This window comes from Protopterus annectens, chromosome 9.part0 (assembly GCF_019279795.1).
Source record: "Protopterus annectens isolate FY-2018-M chromosome 9.part0, PAN1.0, whole genome shotgun sequence".
NCBI classification, from domain to species: Eukaryota; Metazoa; Chordata; order Ceratodontiformes; family Protopteridae; genus Protopterus; species Protopterus annectens.
The window spans coordinates 134,662,459-134,683,878 of record NC_056743.1 but is presented as its reverse complement, the minus strand read 5'-3'; the positions used below and the strand labels follow the sequence as shown (position 1 = coordinate 134,683,878).

The 21,420-nt window shown below is 38.5% G+C and overlaps 1 protein-coding gene across 3 annotated transcripts in view; it reads right to left on the bottom strand.

Annotated features, from left to right (window-relative positions):
- Positions 1–21,420, bottom strand: part of TRIM44 (tripartite motif containing 44) — a 1,245,326-nt gene that overhangs the window by 78,327 nt on the left and 1,145,579 nt on the right. For 2 of the 3 annotated variants that reach the window (XM_044082660.1, XR_006366200.1), the window contains exon 5: positions 1,831–1,923. In XM_044082660.1, coding sequence (XP_043938595.1) covers positions 1,836–1,923 — 88 coding nt within the window. In that variant the 3' untranslated portion in view covers positions 1,831–1,835. The remainder of the gene's footprint in view (positions 1–1,830; positions 1,924–21,420) is intronic. The other variant, XM_044082661.1, reaches the window with a different exon arrangement.

The window sequence follows — 21,420 nt, the reverse complement described above, 5'->3', positions numbered from 1 at the left end:
GTCATTGTAGTAGTGGTGGTATGCCTTGTGAATACAAAAAAATACCAGTTAATATGAGTATCTGTGCAAAAACTGTGGCCCTGTACCATGTAGTTTAGTGCCATTCATACCTCTCAACTGTACAGTTTTTCATAGACTGTCCACATTTTGTCTCACATTTTTGAACAGTTTTTCATAAAATTGTGGTTTTCTGTAAAATCATTAGCAAATTACTGAACACTGAAGTCAGAAAATAATGACAGACATTTGAGTTTCAGACTTCATACCCATCATAAAAAATCAGACTAATGCAAAAACTGTTAATCGACTTTCTAAGCTTGTATGAGAAATATATAAAACTATCCCCTAATATGGGGCTTTTCTCTCTCATTATTTATGACTTTGTCCAGATTACTTCCTCTAAGATGTTGAGAGGTAGGAATCTCATCCTTCCTTCCTTCACTGAATGTTACTTCCTTTGACAGTAACAGTCCCAGAAAATGTCTTAGTCACTGGAAGCTCATGAACAACTAAAATAATTCAGTGAGGCTTCACTGCTGGTTCATCTCTGTAGGCTAATTTTACAACTAAATATCAGTTATCAATTTAGAATACTTAGTTTTGTTTTAATTAAAGAAGAGTGCCCTGATCCTAAATAATCAGTAAACCACAGACAGTAAACCTGCTGCTTCTCTGTTGCAATTAATAGGTAAAGAAACAAAAGGAGAGTCTCTGTTCTTAACCACAAATAACAATCTTTATTTTAAAAGATTATAAAGTAAAACTTTAAGCTGAGCTAAGCAAATCTGAGGTTAAAAAGATATGCACGTTCATTTTGTTAGCCCAGAAAACACTTGTCTCTGGAATGCAGCACTGAGGGAGGTAACATCAGACTACGGAAACTAATATTAAAGTAAGATCTAACAAAGTCGTTTTAACTAATAAAACACAATTGCTCATCTTTTAAACCTTTGATTTTTGCTAACAGAGCAAGAAGTTTAACTCATTTTTTTAAATAAAGCTCTGCATTTTTTTTAACATACATATTAAATTAGTTTGTACCAAACTGGTGACTGACTTCTGATTCCCTACTGTGGAGATGTCAAAGGTGCCACTATCTCTTTCACAGAGCTTGAGAAGAAGTTCTACTTACAGCATTGCCTCCTTGTTAAAATCTTTTTCTATGGATATTTTGTCCAGTTTCTTTCTTTCTTTTTTGGAAGAATCCATAAATTTAAACTCTTCATTCTGTTAGAAGGTTTCCCCCTTCAGTTACATAAAAAAGTGTCTGTAATATCAACTACGCAACTTTAATAAATATGTTGCATTACATTCAGATTCCAAACAGATTAAGCTGGAGAATGGTAATCACTGGGGGCAATTTATTTACCAAAAGCATAAACCCCTGGCAATTAGCTTAATAATTAAGGTGTTCACCTGAGAGACAAGATACAAGGTTTGATTCTCAACTAGAGGGAATTCACTATGCTTAAAATGGCCCATAAGGGCAAGCAGCCTAGCACTTTCTATGAATCTATTTATACAAGCATATTTTTTGATGGATAAAGAGGAGAAATAATTCCCTCCTGATGAAATATCATTTTCAAGTACAGATAAAGACTGAAATTTTTCGTAATTGTAATACATACACCACCTATCAAATAAAAAAACATTAAAACGAATGCACTACTGAAGAAAACATGACACAACAACTTAATTTATCACACTTTAACCAATGAAAAAGGAATGAAAAAAAAATGACAGACAGGCATATACTGATTACAACCAAATTAATCATTAAATGAAAGAGGAAAGATGTTCTATGCAGAAGGAACCTTTTAGTATACATACCTTCCTCACCATGGTCCATTAGCCATTGGTGGCTCATCATACCTTCTACTGCCACTCCCAGTGGATGGTGGTGGAGGTGGGGGATCATTTCTGCTTATTAAAAAAAAAAAAAAAGCTTTCAGACACAGTAACACTTTCCACGACTCATTACATTTCCCTACAGAATGTGTTAAGATATATGGCATAAACAGAGATTAAACTAATTTTGACAGCTATACCATATATTTAACTTTCTTAATCATTTTAGGCAACTGAAAATTAGATGGTCACACTTCAGTATACGTTAATGATAATGCATTAATTAAAATGCCATGGATTTTTTTCCCTTTTAGCTGAATCTATTTCATCATGACAAACACAAGCCTAGTGCGTGTGGTTATCACTGTATTTCTTTAATGAAATTCTAATACGTTTCAAAATGAGATATGAAATGCTATTAAACACTGTTTTTAAATATCCAGCAGCAAGAATTTGTTAGGTCGTGCTTCAATTTAATGAAACAGTTAAGTGGAAATTTAAATATCTCAGAAGTGCATCTTTCAACAATTGTTCTATAATTCTGCATGCATAAAAGTTATTTTCATAATCCTTATATGCAGCTTTGTAAAAAGCAGAACTTGGATGCATTTTACTTTGTATAATCAGTCAGGTGATGCTGTGTTGCCTTTGGAGCTATGCATATTTTCAGTGACATAATGTACTATGAAATATGCAAGTATCTGACCTTCAACGAATTTGCATCAGTGGCTACAATCAGATGCAGTAATGTAAGGCTTAAAATGGATAAACAAAAGGCTTGCTCTGTGAACTGCAACTCAATCACTGAGGTGTGATTTTCTTTTACGAATTTGCATATTCTGAACTTTTTGCTCAATATAAGCCTTAGCAAGCAGAAAATCATCAAGATCATTATGTTTCTTACAATCACACATACTTAACCGATACGCATGCTTATGACACCATGAAAAAAGAACGCAATCATCTCTAAAACAGAAAGATTAAGGCATAGTGGGAAAAAAAGAATGCGATCAACTGAAACAAGTGACATTTTCTGACATGACTTATTTTGACAGCATTTCTGTGATTTTAGTTTACCTTAAGAAATCCCCAAATGAATTATTTCATAGCTGGCTCAGTGTTGCACTTACTTCCTATGAAAGAAAAACAGTAACATCCCCTTTTCTTGTGGACAGTGTTACAGAATATTTCCCCCATTTTCAGATGTAATTATAAGGTCAAGATGCTTTTGTTTGCTCATCAGTATGCCAACCCAAACAAGCAGCTGGATAGCCTAAATGCTATCTGGGAACATCCTATAAAATATCAGACTCAAATACTGGAAATCATTTCTTCTTGAAAGCTACGGGAACTCTGACAATACATGTGCAAATCATGCAACAAGACAGGAGCAGAATAAAACAAGAAGCAATTATTTATAGCATATATTGACAGTACAATATGTTTATTATGCAACGAAGAAACTTGACGGACGCATGGAGAGGAGCAATCGGGTTCAACCTTGCAGAGGTGGGACTGAAAACTACAGTACAGTATTCATCACAGCAGTAATTCTCCAAAGGGAGAGGGCTGCAACAATAAATCATTATCCTTGGGTTTACCCACTTTCTGTAGCCTGGCTAGATTTTTCCACTAATGTCCATCTTCCTTGTGAGTGTCAATGCTCATCTCAAGCCTGCAAAAGCGCTAATATAGGCAGCACAACTCTCCCATATACATTCAAGCACTGGCACGTTTCATCCTTGCAGAGCCATACTTGGCTCATCTGGTGCTCAGTGCCACTCCCCGATCTGGCACCCTTCAATAAGCTGAGGGGCAAACAAAAAGGGAAAAAGTTCTGTTCTCCGATTTGGCACTCCTCTGCTCTGTCCTGCCCTCATCAGCCCTTCTCTGCTGAGTTCTGCTCTCATGTTTACATGAGGAATAAAAATAATAAAAAAAAAACAGATCACCATCTCGTGATTACTGCTCCTAACACCTTGCACCTGGGATGTTGCCCCATACTCCCCACCCTAGCGCCGCTTCTGCTTCTTTGAACTTGGAAGCCCGAGTGAAGCATTTGCAGTAGACAGATATCCAATGTAGGGGTGAATAAAGGGCATAAATCAGCATGCCACAAATGATGGAAACACTTTCTCCATGCATAGCAACCATAATAAAATGCAAGTTATGTGCAAGTCCAACAGATGGAAGAAATCCTTAGTGTTCAAGTACCCTAACCTTGAAGTCCACTGTAATGGTAAGTACTTTAGACAACTCTGCTATCATCTTACAGGAGGGTCACAGTAATAGTAAACCACAGCATTTAAGTGTAATCTCAAGCAGTACTTGGATGCCCCTGGGAGGCAAACTGTTACTGCCTTAGTGGAATGAGCTATAATAGTGGCCATGCAAAGGTTTACTGTACTTATCAAATTAACAGGCAATGCAGAGAGCCAGTCAATTTGGAAAAAAAAAACTTAGTTACATGAAGGCTCTCTTTTCACTTTTCAAAAGAGAAAATCAAATAAAGGATGTACCAGGGGATAAAGTACCTCTCGGTATAACTGAGAAATGTATATCCAAAAAAGACGTCAAGGTAACAAACACGGCTCAGGTATAAAAGTGTATCAAACAAAATAAAATAGTAAGCACGTCCTAACTTGGGTGCTTCATCACACTTCAATCGAGATGTTACGAAGAGTACCATGGGTGTGAAAGATGGAATAATCATTAGTGACACCCTCTCCTTACCAAAAACAGTGCAAAGTGGCTTGCACTTCAAGGCTTGTAATCTGAAATTCCTCAGACTGAGGCTGAACTACCAAGAAAACTGTTTTCCAGTAAAAAAGTGCTTAATGTACACTGTGTCTGCTTGAAATGGAGGTACAGCTAAGCTCTTCCAACACGATGTTCACATCCCAGGGTTGAGTTTCATGCTGTCAGTGGAGAGGCTGGAACACTAATGGAAATAGCAGAAGCATGTTCTCTGATTGATGGATATACTAAGGTGTATTCAAACAAATGGTGCACACAATCCAAGACTGCTGTCATTGGGCAATTTAACAGGCCTTTTGTAGCATTCAAAGAAACAATTCTTTCACATTTTTGAAGGCAGTGCTTCCTTTGGTTGGTTTTCTTGCTTCCTTTAGGATGTTTAAGGATAGGATACAAAGAAATCACTGCTACATATTCAAATTCTGTCCTTCATATTGAAAGACTTGATGCTTTTAGATTGGGATGCAGAACTTTGTCATGCTGCTAAATTAGTAAATACTTCTAGAGAGGCAAAGGTCACGGAAGAAGATTGCTTAGTTTCTTCAAAAGAAACAACCATAGTTGTCTTTGGCCAGAAGGCAGTTATGTGTCAGTTTATCTTTGTCCTGTTTTGTTTTGATGAACACTTTCTGAATTAGTAAGACTGGACAGAAGGCATAAAAACAAAGTTTTGTTCCATGGGGGGAAAACAGCATATTTTTCTCAAACTGAGAGATAAAACAGAGGAAGTAAAGTTTGGTGTGTGGAACAAAGCTCCACTTCTGGCATGCCTCATACTTGGTCAATGTCCTGAAAAGTCTGTGGCTCGAGTTTCTATTTATAAGCCATAAATATGTTCCTTCTGAGGGAACCTGGTTATGCAGCCTTGGTAGACGCAATGTTTAGTGTTCCTGTTCCAGATCAAGTCTCCCCTTCACAGAGACAGAAAGCTCTGGTTCCCACATTCCTGCTGATGTACCACATGATCTGTAATGTTGCCTGGGTTGATGGTGACCCATACAGACAGTGCCCTGAAATGCCATCAATGCTCATTAATGCGTTTGTTTCTTTCCAATCAATGTGAACAGAACGTTTATGATGATATTAGCTACTGGTTCTGAGAGAGTGTTGAAGTGAGCTCCACAAAGAAAACACTAACAGCATATTGTCAGCTGTAGTGTTACTGCTGGACTAAGCAGGGGCAATTCTTCGGACAGACTGTCACGATCCATCCACCAAAGATATTCTTTCTTTACTGAATGAAGAGGAATGAGTCTCCTGCAAATCTAAAGACAGATATTTTGAGGGTGCATCACAGTCTTGGCATGCAACATATCTATTTAAATCTATATGTACATATCTGTTTTACACTATACAAAAGAGTGCACTAGCACACACACTCACAGACCCCCCCAGGGCAGAGATACTGTAAAAACATATGTTCCTCTTAGTAAGCTATAGCAGTCACAGAAACACAGAGGTAATATTAAAGATTTCATGTGAAAATCTACGCAATCAATATTCACACCAAGTTCAACTAATCTGTAAAATGCAGTGAACACACATTTGTTAAAAACAAAATACAACTGTGTACAGAGGTAGTTACAATAGCCAACATGCACATAGTAATAAAAGGAGGGAGGGAATCCAGCCAGCAGCAACGACAAAAGGAGGGAGGGAATCCAGCCAGCTGCAACGACAAAAGGAGGGAGGGAATCTAGCCAGCAGCAACGACAAAAGGAGGGAGGGAATCCAACCAGCTGCAACGACAAAAGGAGGGAGGGAATCCAGCCAGCAGCAACGACAAAAGGAGGGAGGGAATCCAGCCAGCAGCAATGACAAAAGGAGGGAGGGAATCCAGCCAGCAGCAACGACAAAAGGAGGGAGGGAATCCAGCCAGCAGCAACGACAAAAGGAGGGAGGGAATCCAGCCAGCAGCAACGACAAAAGGAGGGAGGGAATCCAGCCAGCAGCAACGACAAAAGGAGGGAGGGAATCCAGCCAGCAGCAACGACAAAAGGAGGGAGGGAATCCAGCCAGCAGCAACGACAAAAGGAGGGAGGGAATCCAGCCGGCAGCAACGACAAAAGGAGGGAGGGAATCCAGCCAGCTGCAACGATCCTACTCTTCAAATACCAACTGCTATGCTGAGTTATCACACGTGTATTATGAATAGCGTAAGATAACTTGCACATAAGTCTGGTATACGAACTGGAAGTCTACCAAGAAATGTAATTACGTTGTGCAATTGTTGTTACTCTATACCATTCCCTGCAAGTGCCCAGAGGCAAATCCTGCTCTGCCCCTAGATAAGGCATCCTGTTTGCATTGCTCTGAAAAGGAGTAAACAGATGACCATATTGTACACACTCAGATTTTCTAAGCAGATATATTCCTGAAGAAGGTTGCAGTTGTTTGTCCATTACACTGGCTTTAACCTCTCCAGGTAATGTCTCATATTTAGAATAGAAAAAACACTATCAGCTAACCACTTAATGCCCGTTTTACTATCTGATCTTGTTTTTCTTTATGCAGGAGTGAAAACTGATCAGTCTGTATAATGAGTTTTGTTCTGTGCTGATATATTCTCTGAGCTCAGTGATTATCCAAGCAGTGTGAAATAAATTAATTTTTACTTTCTTGCGGGAGCTAAAAATTGGCAGCTGAATGCACTTATTCAAGGCAAATTGAGAGATCATCCTAGGAATAAAGGAGGATTTGTTCTGAATGATGCACCTTATTTGCGGACGTAAGAGTGTTTACATGGTAAAGCACAGAATTTGGAAATCCTTACAGTGAAGTATGAACAACTTGAGAGAGAATTTTCCAAGACACAAAACTTCTAAGTAAATAAAACGAAATGGCTCAAAGGGTATAAAGATAGTTTCTCTACTATAAATCACAGAATGCAGAGTAAAGCCACTGGGTGCCTAGAAGATCTTAAAACGTAAAATGCCTTTTAAAAACTGTTTAATCATTGTCTATGTACACAAAAGTTACTATGTAGTCACGATTATGCTGCTCCTAGGTGAAGTTGGAAGAGACATAAGCTGGTCAATATCATCTTCCAATATTCAACTATGCAATCAGAGTTTCACACAGGACAACCCTGCCAGGATGAATTTAATTTCACTGCCATCAGTAGCTCCCTGTGTGCGCGCATTTGGCTTTCGTCATTTCTTGGTATTTGGGCAAATGTGGAGTTAGCATACTAAAGTAAGGAGGTTGTTTTAGCTATTAGTGGTTGAAAGTTGTACTTTAAAAGATGAATAAGCCAAACCTATGTTAAAGATGCCACGTACTATAATGCTTGACAAACTGAAATTGTTTACATTTATAGACCTACACTGACACCAAATGGAAAATCCAACTGATTGTGGGAATATATTTGCTTGGAATGGTACTTAAGCCTTTTTCAGAAGTAACCTCATTAGAGAACATGACTTTCAGCAGTTCATGTGAGATCCTTCACTCTGTCACAGTTAGTGCTCTGAGAGTTGGATAAAGTACTGTTACACTCACCATGCTGTATAAGGCACTTATTACCAGCAGATCTTCTAAAAGAGCTTGTTCTAGCTGCATATCATACCTTCTGAATTTACCCATATTTCATGCTCTTTTTTTCTGGCTACAGTTTTCATCAGACTCTGCTCTTATCCCTAAGAAGGTCAGTGCTGGTCTCATACCATCATTCTCTGAAATGCTGGTTGGTTTACAAGGCAGTCATATACAGATAGTATTCCTAGCAACTTTTGTTTTTTTTTCCCATTGAGCCTTTTTTTGACTGACAGGGAAGTGTGTCTGCAGTAAACACTTCCCCGTTTTACAATAAACTTAAACTTTTCAAACTAATTTGATAATACTTAAACAGTGAAATTTATTTTTTTTCCTGTTCCTGAAAGGAATCACTACAAAACTGAATCACTGCCCACTAACAATTGCTTACAATTCTCATTATATTTGTAATTTATATCATCACTTTGAAGCTTGTACTGCTAATATAGAGATTATGTAAAAGAATACTTTGTACGTACAGCCCTACAGTTTGCATCACTTTATTTATCCTATACTTTTTATCTACTTTCTAAATGGCTCACAACACTCAAAATACTTTCTGTTATAAAGCTTTGTAACAAACTGCATTATATACCAATCATAAATATGTATTCATTTTATTGTTCAAATGTAAAACTGTATGACATTTTTATTCTACTGTGTACTACGTCCGTATCAGGTGTAAAATAAACCATCAAACTGTTACCAGCTTATACTGACCTAAAATGTATTTATGCTTTTTGTCTAAAATGTATTAATTATTGTTTTACTGTTCACTTGTTTTATTTCGAGCTTTTCTCCCCAGGCCACAGCTAAAAAGGGTCAGCTTGTTTACTCAGTCGGACCATCCCAGTAAACGAATCCAATAAATGAATAAACTGTTTGGGAGCTTATCTCACTGGGCCTTTGATAAAAGGGACTACTATGTGGTTAACAAGAAGGCCAAAGACAGCACTCTCCCATTTAGTTAACTGTTTCCACAAATATTACATATCTTCTGGGGACAGCCAGAAGACTGAGATGAAATATCTATATATGTTCCTATTCTGGTTCAACTGTGACAGAAGTCTTTGCATTAATCAGAAGGCATGGGTGGTGGTGGTCCTTTTTTTTCTTTTCCTTGCAGGTACTGATTATGGTTCCTTCACTTTAGGTTTAGCAGAAGTTTATGGATCCTAAGATCCACTGTGAAGTCAGGATCAGTTTCTGGTATGATGATGCAGCTTTTTGTATTACTTTGAAATATTGTTTTTTAACACCTTTCTTGAATTATCACTTAAGGCAAAGGCAACACACACACACACATATATATATATATATATATATATATATATATATATATATATATGCACACAGCTAGATAGACACAAACAGGCATGGTTTCACACATACACACACACACACAAATATATATATATATACATATCTATATATACACAGACAAACATATATACAGGCATGCTCACACACACATTCAAATACAGAAATTATACATCACATATATTCTTTTATACAACTATCAATTCAACATTACATAAACTGATTGATTTCTTTTTTTCCCCAATATCTTTATTTGGATTTTCATGAAGAACTATCAAATAACTTCTTCAGCATGTGATAAGCATAAAAACAAGACTTTAGTAATAAAACTTCTTTTTGTTAACACAGCTTAACATGTAAATGTGTCTAGTTGAAATTATTGGAGTATGTGGTCAGGAAGTGTTTTCCACAGCTGTATGTAATAACAGCATTTGCTTTGGTTGCTAACTATTAATTTATGAGACCCACAGGGGGAATGTGTAAAACCCAAATTCTCAAGACACAGTAGTCTTATGTAGTAGTACCAATTCTACTGCTTCATCTCAACCTAAAACAGTCTCGCCCTACCAGGGACTGATTTTTCTCTCTATCTAATATACTATACTTTCCATAATCCAATTTTCTGGTACTCTCTCCATGCAAAATGGTCCACCTAACCTGAAAAGGGCTAGTAGCTACTTGTTTAATATTTACTTACAAAGAGCTTATTTGGCAAAAATGTCTTTTTCTGCAAATGTTCAGTTTACCCAACCTCCAAAAGGGCTAGTAATCTTCTGTTTAAATGTTAACTCACTAAAAGCTTATTACATAATGCATTATATTTCTGTAAATGTTTTAAATTGTTCTGTACAAATCTTTGTTATTCTTTGTAACGTAATATGTAACTTGCAATATTTGGAGCTTTTCTCCCCGGGCCTCCACTGAAAAAGGGCTCTTTATGGCCCAATTGACTTCCCCGGTCATCAAACTTAAATAAATAAAATAAATAGGCTTTTCGTATCCCATTTTTCAAGTCTGGCCCTTAGTGAGCACCATAACTTACATGAACATTTACAGCTCCAGAATATATGCAAAATGTCAGCTCTTTGGTCTTGACAGTATAGACAGGAGAGGATGTGGAATAATATATTTTTGAGTTTGAAAGGAATTAAACAGGCGTTATTAACTATCACGAATTGGGTACACATGAGTTTTTTTAAAGGGATTAGTTTTTAAAAAAAAAGCTGAACTGATTAAGATTTCTGGTTACATTAAATTGCAGGTTACATCCTGGACCAACAGTCCGAGTATATGATATTATCTTGATATTTAATAGCTGTAATTAATTTATACATATTAGCATTTTCTTTTTAAATATAAACATATTCCATAGCTCCTTACAGAGATTTATATTATTGTGTGTGTGTGTGTGTGTATATATATATATATATATACATGATCTAATAGGGTTGATGTCATTTATTTTAATCTTAGTATAACTAGATAGCTTTTAGGAAGGTTTAATGCAGTTTTGAGATCATTAGTAATTTTTTTACAGTAATAAATATCTATTTAATTTCTCTTATTAATGGGTTGCTCGGGTTTAACATAGAATTATTTAATGTAAGATTTAGAGTGAGGTGGAGTGGTTAAAAGGACATGTTAGATTTAGTAATTCGATAATATTTTGCAAGATAGTTATCATATTTTAGGCAATTATTTAGTTTGATTCTATCCATATTTTCTTTACTAAGGAAGGGTAGGGCCTTATAACTGATTTTGAAACCATTTACTAGATTATACCATATTTTTACCCAAATAGGGCTCCATTTTGTTTTAGTTGGACAATAATCAGAGATTGTTATTATTCTACTGGTAGCATTTATTATGTTGTAACAGAGTTTAAAATCCAGTAGACCCAAACCACCAATCTTTTTGGATAAATCAATTTTTGATAGCTAATATGGATTGATTTGGGTTCCCAAAGAAATTCTGCAAGATTTACATTTAAGGTTTTGAAATTTTTTTTTAGGTATTATTACATTAGTTGCAGTAAACTAAAACAGTAATCTGGGTAGTATATTCATTTTAATAATGGCCACCTTGGACAATAGAGGAGATTTTAATGTGTTCCATCTGAGGATATCCTGTTCAGTTGTTGTCCAAAGTTTCATTAAGTTAATCTAGTAAAACTTTTTTGGTCATGACAAAAAAAAAAAAAAAAAAAAAGATACCCAAGTATTTCAAAGTATCATTTAACCTAATTCCAGACTCTGGAAAGTAATTAAGTAAGTTATAGTTTGGGCTTAAAGGAACAGTCTGCACTAAACTCAATATTAGCAATTTTGCTCAAAAAGTCCCAAGAATCCCAACATATTTGTGGCGACTTGGGAACAGAGTCATTAAGTAAATCATTCAAGAATTTGCTATGTGGTGTGTCTTATTTCTATTACCATCCACGATTGGTCTCAATGGTGGACCAAGTAGACATGGCTTGTGGTTTAATAATGGCAGTTCTGAAGAAGTCCCACTTAGGGATGAAAGTGCTTAACTGTCTGTAATAAATCTGTGGAGTTTTATCTGGACTTTTGCTGTTTCTTGCACATTTCTGCTATTGTCAGAATCTCTTTTCTCCATTCTCATGTAGGCTTAGTTCTTAAAATACTTTCTGCTACTTTATAATATTCTGTATGGCTGTTGTTCTCCTTCAGGATCTGCATCTAAAATCCCACTCTCTCTTGTGGATACATAGTTTACAGCTACTACCTTTGTTTGGTCTTCATTAATTTTATATCCTGAAAAGACTTTGTCTATGAATGTTCCACAGCATGTCCTTTTCTGGTTTTATCAGTACAAAATAATACTGCCTACAAACAAAGCCAACTTTTCTTGATTACTATACTAACTATATCCTTGAATTTCTATGTCACTTATTTTCTTTGCCAATGGTTCTAAATGTAATGCAAATAACAAACAGGAAAGAGGACACCCCCTGCTTGGTTCATCTGTTCAACACCCCCACTTTAATTGTTGCCTTCAGTCACTCATATATCCTCTTAATACTTTGATATTAATAAGCAAAAAGGGGTGTAGTCAAAATTCAACAGTACAAACAGCTGTTAAATAAATGGTACCTGCATCAATGTCATAAAATATTCTTCAAGTGAACAGAACCAAAATATGACATATTTTGGGTATTTTAATTAAAATGCTCTTGGAGTCTTTCTGCTCAGCTTCCTGTATTTGCAGAATACATTTTTTCTGGTCCCAAAACAAAAGTAATATCAGTGTTATGTTTATCTTTATTGGAGGGGGTTGCATTATCAGCACTGTTTAGTAATGTTCCTAGTGTTTCATAACTGGCTCTGTTACTCTGTACTGGCAGTTGCCAGTACTGATCCCTTTTTGTTACTGGTGCCTTATTTCCCAGTTGAAACAGTCAAATCATCAGGTCTCAGGTTGCAAGTTGTTCCCAGAGCAGGACTGGAAATAATTTTTCTGTATGCCTTGTCCCAGTTCTATGGGATCAACTACCTTCCCAGACTAGGCAACCAAGTCAGAGTTGACCTTTTGGGCATCCCTTAAAGCATTATGTTATGCATTGATTATTTTAACCCTGCAATGAAGTTTATTAGTTATTTTCTTTTATTAGTAAATCATTTATTGCTTTTTATTCCAATTTCTTTTAAACAAAAAAAGAAAAAAAAAGAAAAACTCCTGCCCAGCTGGATATGGTTTAGTATGTCCCAGTTATAAACTGTGCAGCTCTGCCTGCTTATAACATTGTCCTTAATCCTAGCAACAGAAAACAGCCAAACTGATTCTAAGTGCTATAACTACAAATGGCTGCTGTGTACCCAACCTAATCAGTCAACAGCCAAGCAACTGACTTTAACCTACTGTGTTGTAGATATAATTGTAGAAGTCTTTTCTGTATGTGGTATGCACATAGTTAAAGTATGCCAAGATATTCTGCACTAGATAGTAGCAGGCACTCAGATGGAACTGATGGACAACAATACTATCTGGGGAAAGGATAACATTTGATTTAATTCATTAGCTTACTATTTGCATCCGTCCCCTCTTCTGAATTAATGTCTTTAGATGCCAGTCTATAGATGCTATTATCCTAGTCTCCTCCATTAAATTTCTGCATCATCTTTACAATTAGTTGTTGATTTTTTTTGGCTTCTAAACCAATCAGGATATATATTCAGAGCCTGGGCTTCACTGACGGTTTATTTTGTTAGTGTTGGCAGTACAGTGGGGTTGGGCCTGCTTTGACTGGCCTTAACACTCGGGCTCACTTTGCTCCTCTTCCACTCAAATCTGTCTTCTACCACCTAACTCTGTAACCTAACCTTAACCACTACTCCACCCTTAACAGCCTATCCACCTCTATCAATCTTTAAATCTGTACCCCAAGACCAATTGCATTTACCCACTAAGGTTAATTACATCTTCGCAAATCTTACTCAAACATAAATCCTAAATATATTCAATATCTAATAACAATCCTCTTGGCTCTTACCAATACAGTATTATTCAAACTTTACCAAAACCTACACAATATATACACAAGGACTGCTAACTTTTTTTCTCTAAAGTAAACGTTCTCTAGTATAAACATTTTCTAAAATGGTCTCTCTCTCCACTTCAGCAACCAAGCTACTCTTTCTTATTATAACAAACTGCTCCCAATACCTGCTGACAACTGAAATTTTAAACATAAGCAATAGAATGATTACTCTACTATCTCTTCTAATAGCACTTTCAGTTCTTGCTTACATGACTTGCTATGAATGTTCAAGTACTATACATACTCAAACCAACCCATTGAGGCTCCTCCTAAACTCCTCCCACATGCATATCACTACTTCCCGAAACCTTTAACAGAAATCCCCCAATTTTTTTAAACCTCACTATAGCACTCACAAACTACCACCAAATAAACAATCTAAGACAGTTTCAAACTGAAATGCCTCAACAAATACTTCTGTCTCGTTTCATAGTATGATACTAGGCTATTGGCCTGGAGGCTCATATAAGCCTAGCCAAGAATTTCGCCCATGTTCCCACAAAGTCAGCACCTGTACTATTAGTACACAAAACCCCATGCACTAAAAAAAAAAAAAAAAAACTACAATCAGGTCTCCAATCATAACACTTCATTACATGTTTTTGACATGGATAAAAAGAAAGATTCACTTCTCAGCCTTCGCTCTCACAGGATCATAGGAGGTTAATAGGGTAATGGGCTAGGCTTGTAAGGGCCCCAGGGCAAGAGTTTATCCCCCCCAAAAAAACCTCAGTCAGCACCTGTTGTCCCCGTCAATGAGGCACACAGGTGGAACCCATGGGACAAATATGTGGTTTCCCAGCTACTCAAGGTTGCGCCTGAAGAGGGTCAGCGAGGTACTCTGACATGTACGGGAAGTTTATTCCAGGGACAGGGCAGCCTCTGAGACACAAATTTCTCTCTCCAACAGGTTTCGTTGATGTCGCATATCAGATTTAGGCCTTTTGAGTGGGTAATGTGCAAAGAGACTAACAGATATGGAGCATTCTCTAGAAGGGCAGGATCCGATATTGCCTCTGTTTGAGGAGCTCAAGGATGTCTGAAAAGGAGACATCCTCAGAGGGGGATCGTGGGGAACCCTCCGACTCATCTAAGTCGGTATCCGATGTAGTAGACTTGGGGGAGTCTGTGTGTTTCCTCTTACACGTCCTCTTCCGAGGGGGTTCACCTGCTGGATCAGGAGAAACTTCGGAAGAGGAGGAAATTCCCAATGGGGAAACCTGGGGCGATGGATCCCTGGGCCTGAGAGCAAGAGGCTGGCAAGAGGCATCTACAGGCACTGAAGAGGGAGGAGCTAGAGGGATGGACCGTTGACCTGGCTCAGAGGCCAGGACACTCCTCATCACCTCAAAGGCTCCCCTCCCCGGGAGGCCGGAATATCCCCGCTCCGAGGATACAGGAATTCCCGGCTCCACTGAGAGGGAAGGCTCCGAGGCCGATGTCGGCGCCGAGCTTACCAAAGCCGAAGCCCCGAGAGGGAGAGCGGGGTCGGACAAGGGTCCGATGCCACTAGCCCTCTCGGAGCCGACAAGGAAACCCGGCGACGGATCCCTCCAAGGAAGGCCCCAGGGAGGAGACCGGAGCCGAGGACGATGGAGCCGAAGGATGTATCGGCTCCGGCGCCGAAACAGTCGCTGTCCCGAGAAGCTCCGGCTCCGAACTCTGGTGTGGAGTCGGAGGAGGAAGTTCAAGGGGTGAGGCAATAGCCGAAGTCTGTTGAGACGGGCTATGGAGCATTTGGGCCAGTGCCTGCGACTTCAACAGCCTGCTTACCACCCTCTCTAAGTCGTGGTCAGACAGCCTGGAAGATCTCGAAGATCGGCTCCGATGGCTCCGCTCCGACAAAAGAGGAGACCCCGGAGCCGAGTGGATACTCTGCAACGAAGGGGACCGAGATCTCTTTCGGGACGAAGTCATCGGAGCTGAAGTCCCCTGAATTCCAGATGGAGCCGAAGGTTTCTCGGCTCCGATACTGGATAAGGTGTCGGCTCCAGCCGGAGCCGACAAGGCCACAGTAGACAAGGTGTCGGAACCAGTCGGTGCCGAACCCACTACTTTTGAAGTAGATAGATCGGTTCCAGCCGGAGCCGATCTCGGCTCCGACGGAGCCGGAGCCACCAGAGGAGGCTTGGATACTGATGCCTGAGCCTTCGGTGGCTTAGAAGGTTTCCCAGACCCTGATTTAGAGGGAGAACCTTCTGGCTTAAGTAAGCCATGGAGGATAAGCTTATTCCTCTGTTCCTGCAGGACTCTCTGGCTAAAAGAGTGACACAAAGCACAGGAGTCCTGCAGGTGCAAAGGCCCCAGGCAGTAAACACAAGAAGTGTGACCGTCTGTCAGAGACATTTTCTGACAGCACGAGTCACACTTCTTGAAGCCTGAGACCTTGCCTTCCTTAGACATAATCCTAGGAGGAAGTCACAAACAAACCCCAACAAACACACAAAATTAATCCCCTAACACACAACACACAGGAAGGGATTAACCAATGGGGTTTAGGCCTAACTAAACTTTTTACACTAAAGGAAATAAGTTTTGAAATATAAGGGAATAGGGTGGGCTGTAACGCACTTCAGACTATAAAAATGGATACAAGGGGGAAATAAAACCCTAACTAAGCTTTCTCTTTTAACAAGAAAATTACTTACCTCAGCTGGCAAAGGAGACCTCTTTCGCTAAGCGGCAAACGAGATCTGAGGTAGTTCCGCCTTGCATCATGGGATATAGGGTTGCTTCGAGCTGGTAAAAGGAGTTCTCAAGCTAAAGCAAGTGCCGAGTCGGAGCCGAGGATCGGCTCCGAACCCATCCAGCAAGAATGAAGGCGAGATTGACAACTTAACATCATTTGATTTAATTCATTAGCTTACTATTTGCATCCGTCCCCTCTTCTGAATTAATGTCTTTAGATGCCAGTCTATAGATGCTATTATCATAGTCTCCTCCATTAAATTTCTGCATCATCTTTACAATTAGTTGTTGATTTTTTTTGGCTTCTTAACCAATCAGGATATATATTCAGAGCCTGGGCTTCACTGACTGTTTATTTTGTTAGTGTTGGCAGTACAGTGGGGTTGGGCCTGCTTTGACTGGCCTTAACACTCGTGCTCACTTTGCTCCCCTTCCACTCAAATCTGTCTTCTACCACCTAACTCTGTAACCTAACCTTAACCACTACTCTACCCTTAACAGCCTATCCACCTCTATCAATCGTTAAATCTGTACCCCAAGACCAATTGCATTTACCCACTAAGGTTAATTACATCTTCGCAAATCTTACTCAAACATGAATCCTAAATATATTCAATATCTAATAACAATCCTCTTGGCTCTTACCAATACAGTATTATTCAAACTTTACCAAAACCTACACAATATATACCCAAGGACTGCTAACTTTTTTTCTCTAAAGTAAACGTTCTCTAGTATAAACATTTTCTAAAATGGTCTCTCTCTCCACTTCAGCAACCAAGCTACTCTTTTCTTATTATAACAAACTGCTCCCAATACCTGCTGACAACTGAAATTTTAAACATAAGCAATAGAATGATTACTCTACTATCTCTTCTAATAGCACTTTCAGTTCTTGCTTACATGACTTGCTACGAATGTTCAAGTACTATACATACACAAACCAACCCATTGAGGCTCCTCCTAAACTCCTCCCACATGCATATCACTACTTCCCGAAACCTTTAACAGAAATCCCCCAATTTTTTTAAACCTCACTATAGCACTCACAAACTACCACCAAATAAACAATCTAAGACAGTTTCAAACTGAAATGCCTCAACAAATACTTCTGTCTCGTTTCATAGTATGATACTAGGCTATTGGCCTGGAGGCTCATATAAGCCTAGCCAAGAATTTCGCCCATGTTCCCACAAAGTCAGCACCTGTACTATTAGTACACAAAACCCCATGCACTAAAAAAAAAAAAAAAAACTACAATCAGGTCTCCAATCATAACACTTCATTACATGTTTTTGACATGGATAAAAAGAAAGATTCACTTCTCAGCCTTCGCTCTCACAGGATCATAGGAGGTTAATAGGGTAATGGGCTAGGCTTGTAAGGGCCCCAGGGCAAGAGTTTATCCCCCAAAAAAAACCTCAGTCAGCTCCTGTTGTCCCTGTCAATGAGGCACACAGGTGGAACCCATGGGACAAATATGTGGTTTCCCAGCTACTCAAGGTTGCGCCTGAAGAGGGTCAGTGGGGTACTCTGACATGTACGGGAAGTTTATTCCAGGGACAGGGCAGCCTCTGAGACACAAATTTCTCTCTCCAACAGGTTTCGTTGATGTCGCATATCAGATTTAGGCCTTTTGAGTGGGTAATGTGCAAAGAGACTAACGGATATGGAGCATTCTCTAGAAGGGCAGGATCCGATATTGCCTTTTAAGCAAGACACAGATCACTTCTGAGCAATATGTATGATAACGAATAGAGTGATAGTGATTTCAGCTTGTCCACATAGGACCGGTGTTAGAGGCCATGGATTCTCTCTGTGAGGTACTTCTGTGGCCTTTCTAGTTGGTGCAGGTGTTTGGAGAGGTACATATCAAATGAGGCAGTATACTCAATTACTGGCCTAATGAGGGAAGAGTACAGACGCGCAATAACCTCCTTTTTTCTGGATGCAATCCCCTTACATATGAGATGAACCAAGTAAAAGGTTTTTCTGACCCACTGCTGCTACATGATGGTTGAATGTGAGATTGTCAACCTAAGTACTCACGACTCTCACCAAAGATTGTGTGCTTAGGGGGATGCCGTTAATGTGGTAATCAGTAGGGGCTGTGTTTTTGCCAAATGGTATGAAAATACATTTTTTTGCATTTAACTTAAAGCCATGACATTGGCACCAGTCATTTGTTGCTGTGAGACCTTCTTACAGTATGTTATCATCATATGGGGAGTCAATGACCGCACCCAACTTACAGTCATCTGCAAACTTGGTCAGCCACAGGCCTTTTGTCTATGCCTGGCCCTCTGAGAAGTAGATGCCAAACAGTAGGGGTCTCAGGACAGATCCCTGGGGAACACCACTAGTAACAGGTCTGCTGTCAGAGGTGGAGGGACCTATTTTGACCTTGTGGGTCCTATCAGTGAGCCAGTTGGCCACTCACCTGATGAGACAGGGATTCAAGCCAAGTTGTGTTAACTTTTCGATGATGCCCGAGTGAGGGACTGTGTCAAAGGCCTTGGCCAAATCAAGGTAAGCTGCATGTACTGACTTTCCCTCATTAAGAGCCTTGGTGACCATCTCAAAGAAGTCAGCCAGGTTCAACAGGCAAGATCTGCCATTGACAAATCTGAACTGGGCGGGGTCCAGTGCTTGGAGAATGCCTATGTCCTTGTTTACGAGATCCATAATAATACGCTGTATGGCTTTAGAGATCAGACTTGTCAAACTAATGGGGTGATAGTTTACAGGGTCAGTAGTGGCACCACCTTTCTGCAAGGGAATGACAATGGCAGTTCTCCACTCTGTTGGAATGAAGCCTGTACTTATGCTGTGGTTGAATACGGTGCTCAAATGGCAAAGCTAGTTCTTGCTGGACGTGGTGCAGAATACAGCCTGGGATATTATCAGGTTCCATGGAAGCTGTTTGTGAGCTTCATTTATGTGGTGACATCTATCCTAACTCTGTCCCTAAAACTACACAACATTACCCAACACTCTCTTTTCCCTAGAACCAGCCAACCTCCCAATAATCTCTCTGATCTTTCCCTCAATGCTATTAACCTAAGAAACATCTACAACTAAAAATGGCAGATGTCCATTCCTGGATAACTCAAAACTGACATCCTATTTGGCACTGTAACTTGGCTCAGGCAAGAAATCAGAGTTCGAAACAAAAGGCACACGTAAATGGAATAATAACTTGAAACCACAAAGACCACTGGAAAAGAATAACACTGCACTTTAGCATCAAACAAATTTTTTACGCTTTCGTCACCAGACTTCTTCAGAATAAAATCAACGTAAATTCACCCTTCTTTTATACAGTCCCAATGCAAACAATTAAACAATCATAATTAACATCTAATTTTCCACTTAGTCAATAATTCACATGATAAAAGCCACCAAACTAGAAACTTAACTTCAGATTTTTAGTCTCTTTTCTTTTGAAAAACACAAGGTTAATATTTTTATTTAACCCCGGTGACTGGTGAGCACATAATCTAATTTGATACTTGGCTTCAACTGTTTCCAACTTATTTTTATAATTTCTTTCTCTTAAGTCATGTGGTACACATTCAATAACAGAAAATAAAAACATTTTGTATTTAGAAAACATTTTTGAATGCTTGTATAAAGCAATGTTGTTATCTTTAGTCCTTATACCAATATAACTGGGACACCCTGAAGATTTTGCAATATACACTAAGCCAATAGACTTGCATGTGAATCTTTATTTTAAATAAATAGTAACATCTACCTTTTCAATAAACACATATTTAGTAACATAAGTAAACCTACAAATACCATACATACCAATTTCCTTGTCTGTACATGGCATTCTTATTATTTTGCTTTTCTAACATTTAAAACTTTTTGTTTTTTGATAAGTGAAACTAGGTTGTTGTTTTACAACCTCCCATACATCATGATTACCTTGTAAAATTCTCCATTTATTTTTAATAATTGTTTTAATAACATTGGAGTCAACTGACATATCAAGAATAAACACTGGACCTCTCTCCAAGTTACTGTCCTTTTTATTACCACTTAAATCAGCTCCTTTTAAAATTGGTTTAAAACTTGTTTCTCTCTCAGTTTAAATCTCCATAGCTGCCCCATACAGTATTTCTTCTTTGTACCCTCTATTTTTATACAGTTCAAGTATAGTAACAATCTCACTTAAGAAATCTCCTTCTTTAGTGGTCATACGAGATACTTGAATAATTTGCCCTCTCGGAATACTTTTCTTCATAAAATCAGGAAAACCACTCTTAAAATGTAAATAATTGTTAAAGAACATCTCTTTTCTATAGATTTTACTATCAATGTCTTTATTTTCTAAATCCCGTAACATCCAAAAAATGAATTTGCCTTCCAAACCCACTAATTTTAAATTCAAGAAAATCAGAAATATTATTGAGTTCACTAACAAATTTGTGGGTGTCCTCTGTTCTTATATTTACAATGAGAAGTAGATGATCTACAAAACACTGATGCAAAACTATGTTGTTAAAACAGGAACATTTTGGTAATACTTCCTGTTCTCACCAACCTCACTAAATTTGCAAATGAAGGGGCTACACAAGACCCCATTGCCACACTCCGAATTTGTTTAAAATATTTTGTCAAACAAACAAAAAAAAAAGAAGTTATGTCTTACCATAACGTTCCATCTGTGTTGTTGATCTTTCATTCATCACTGATGGGTTCAGTTC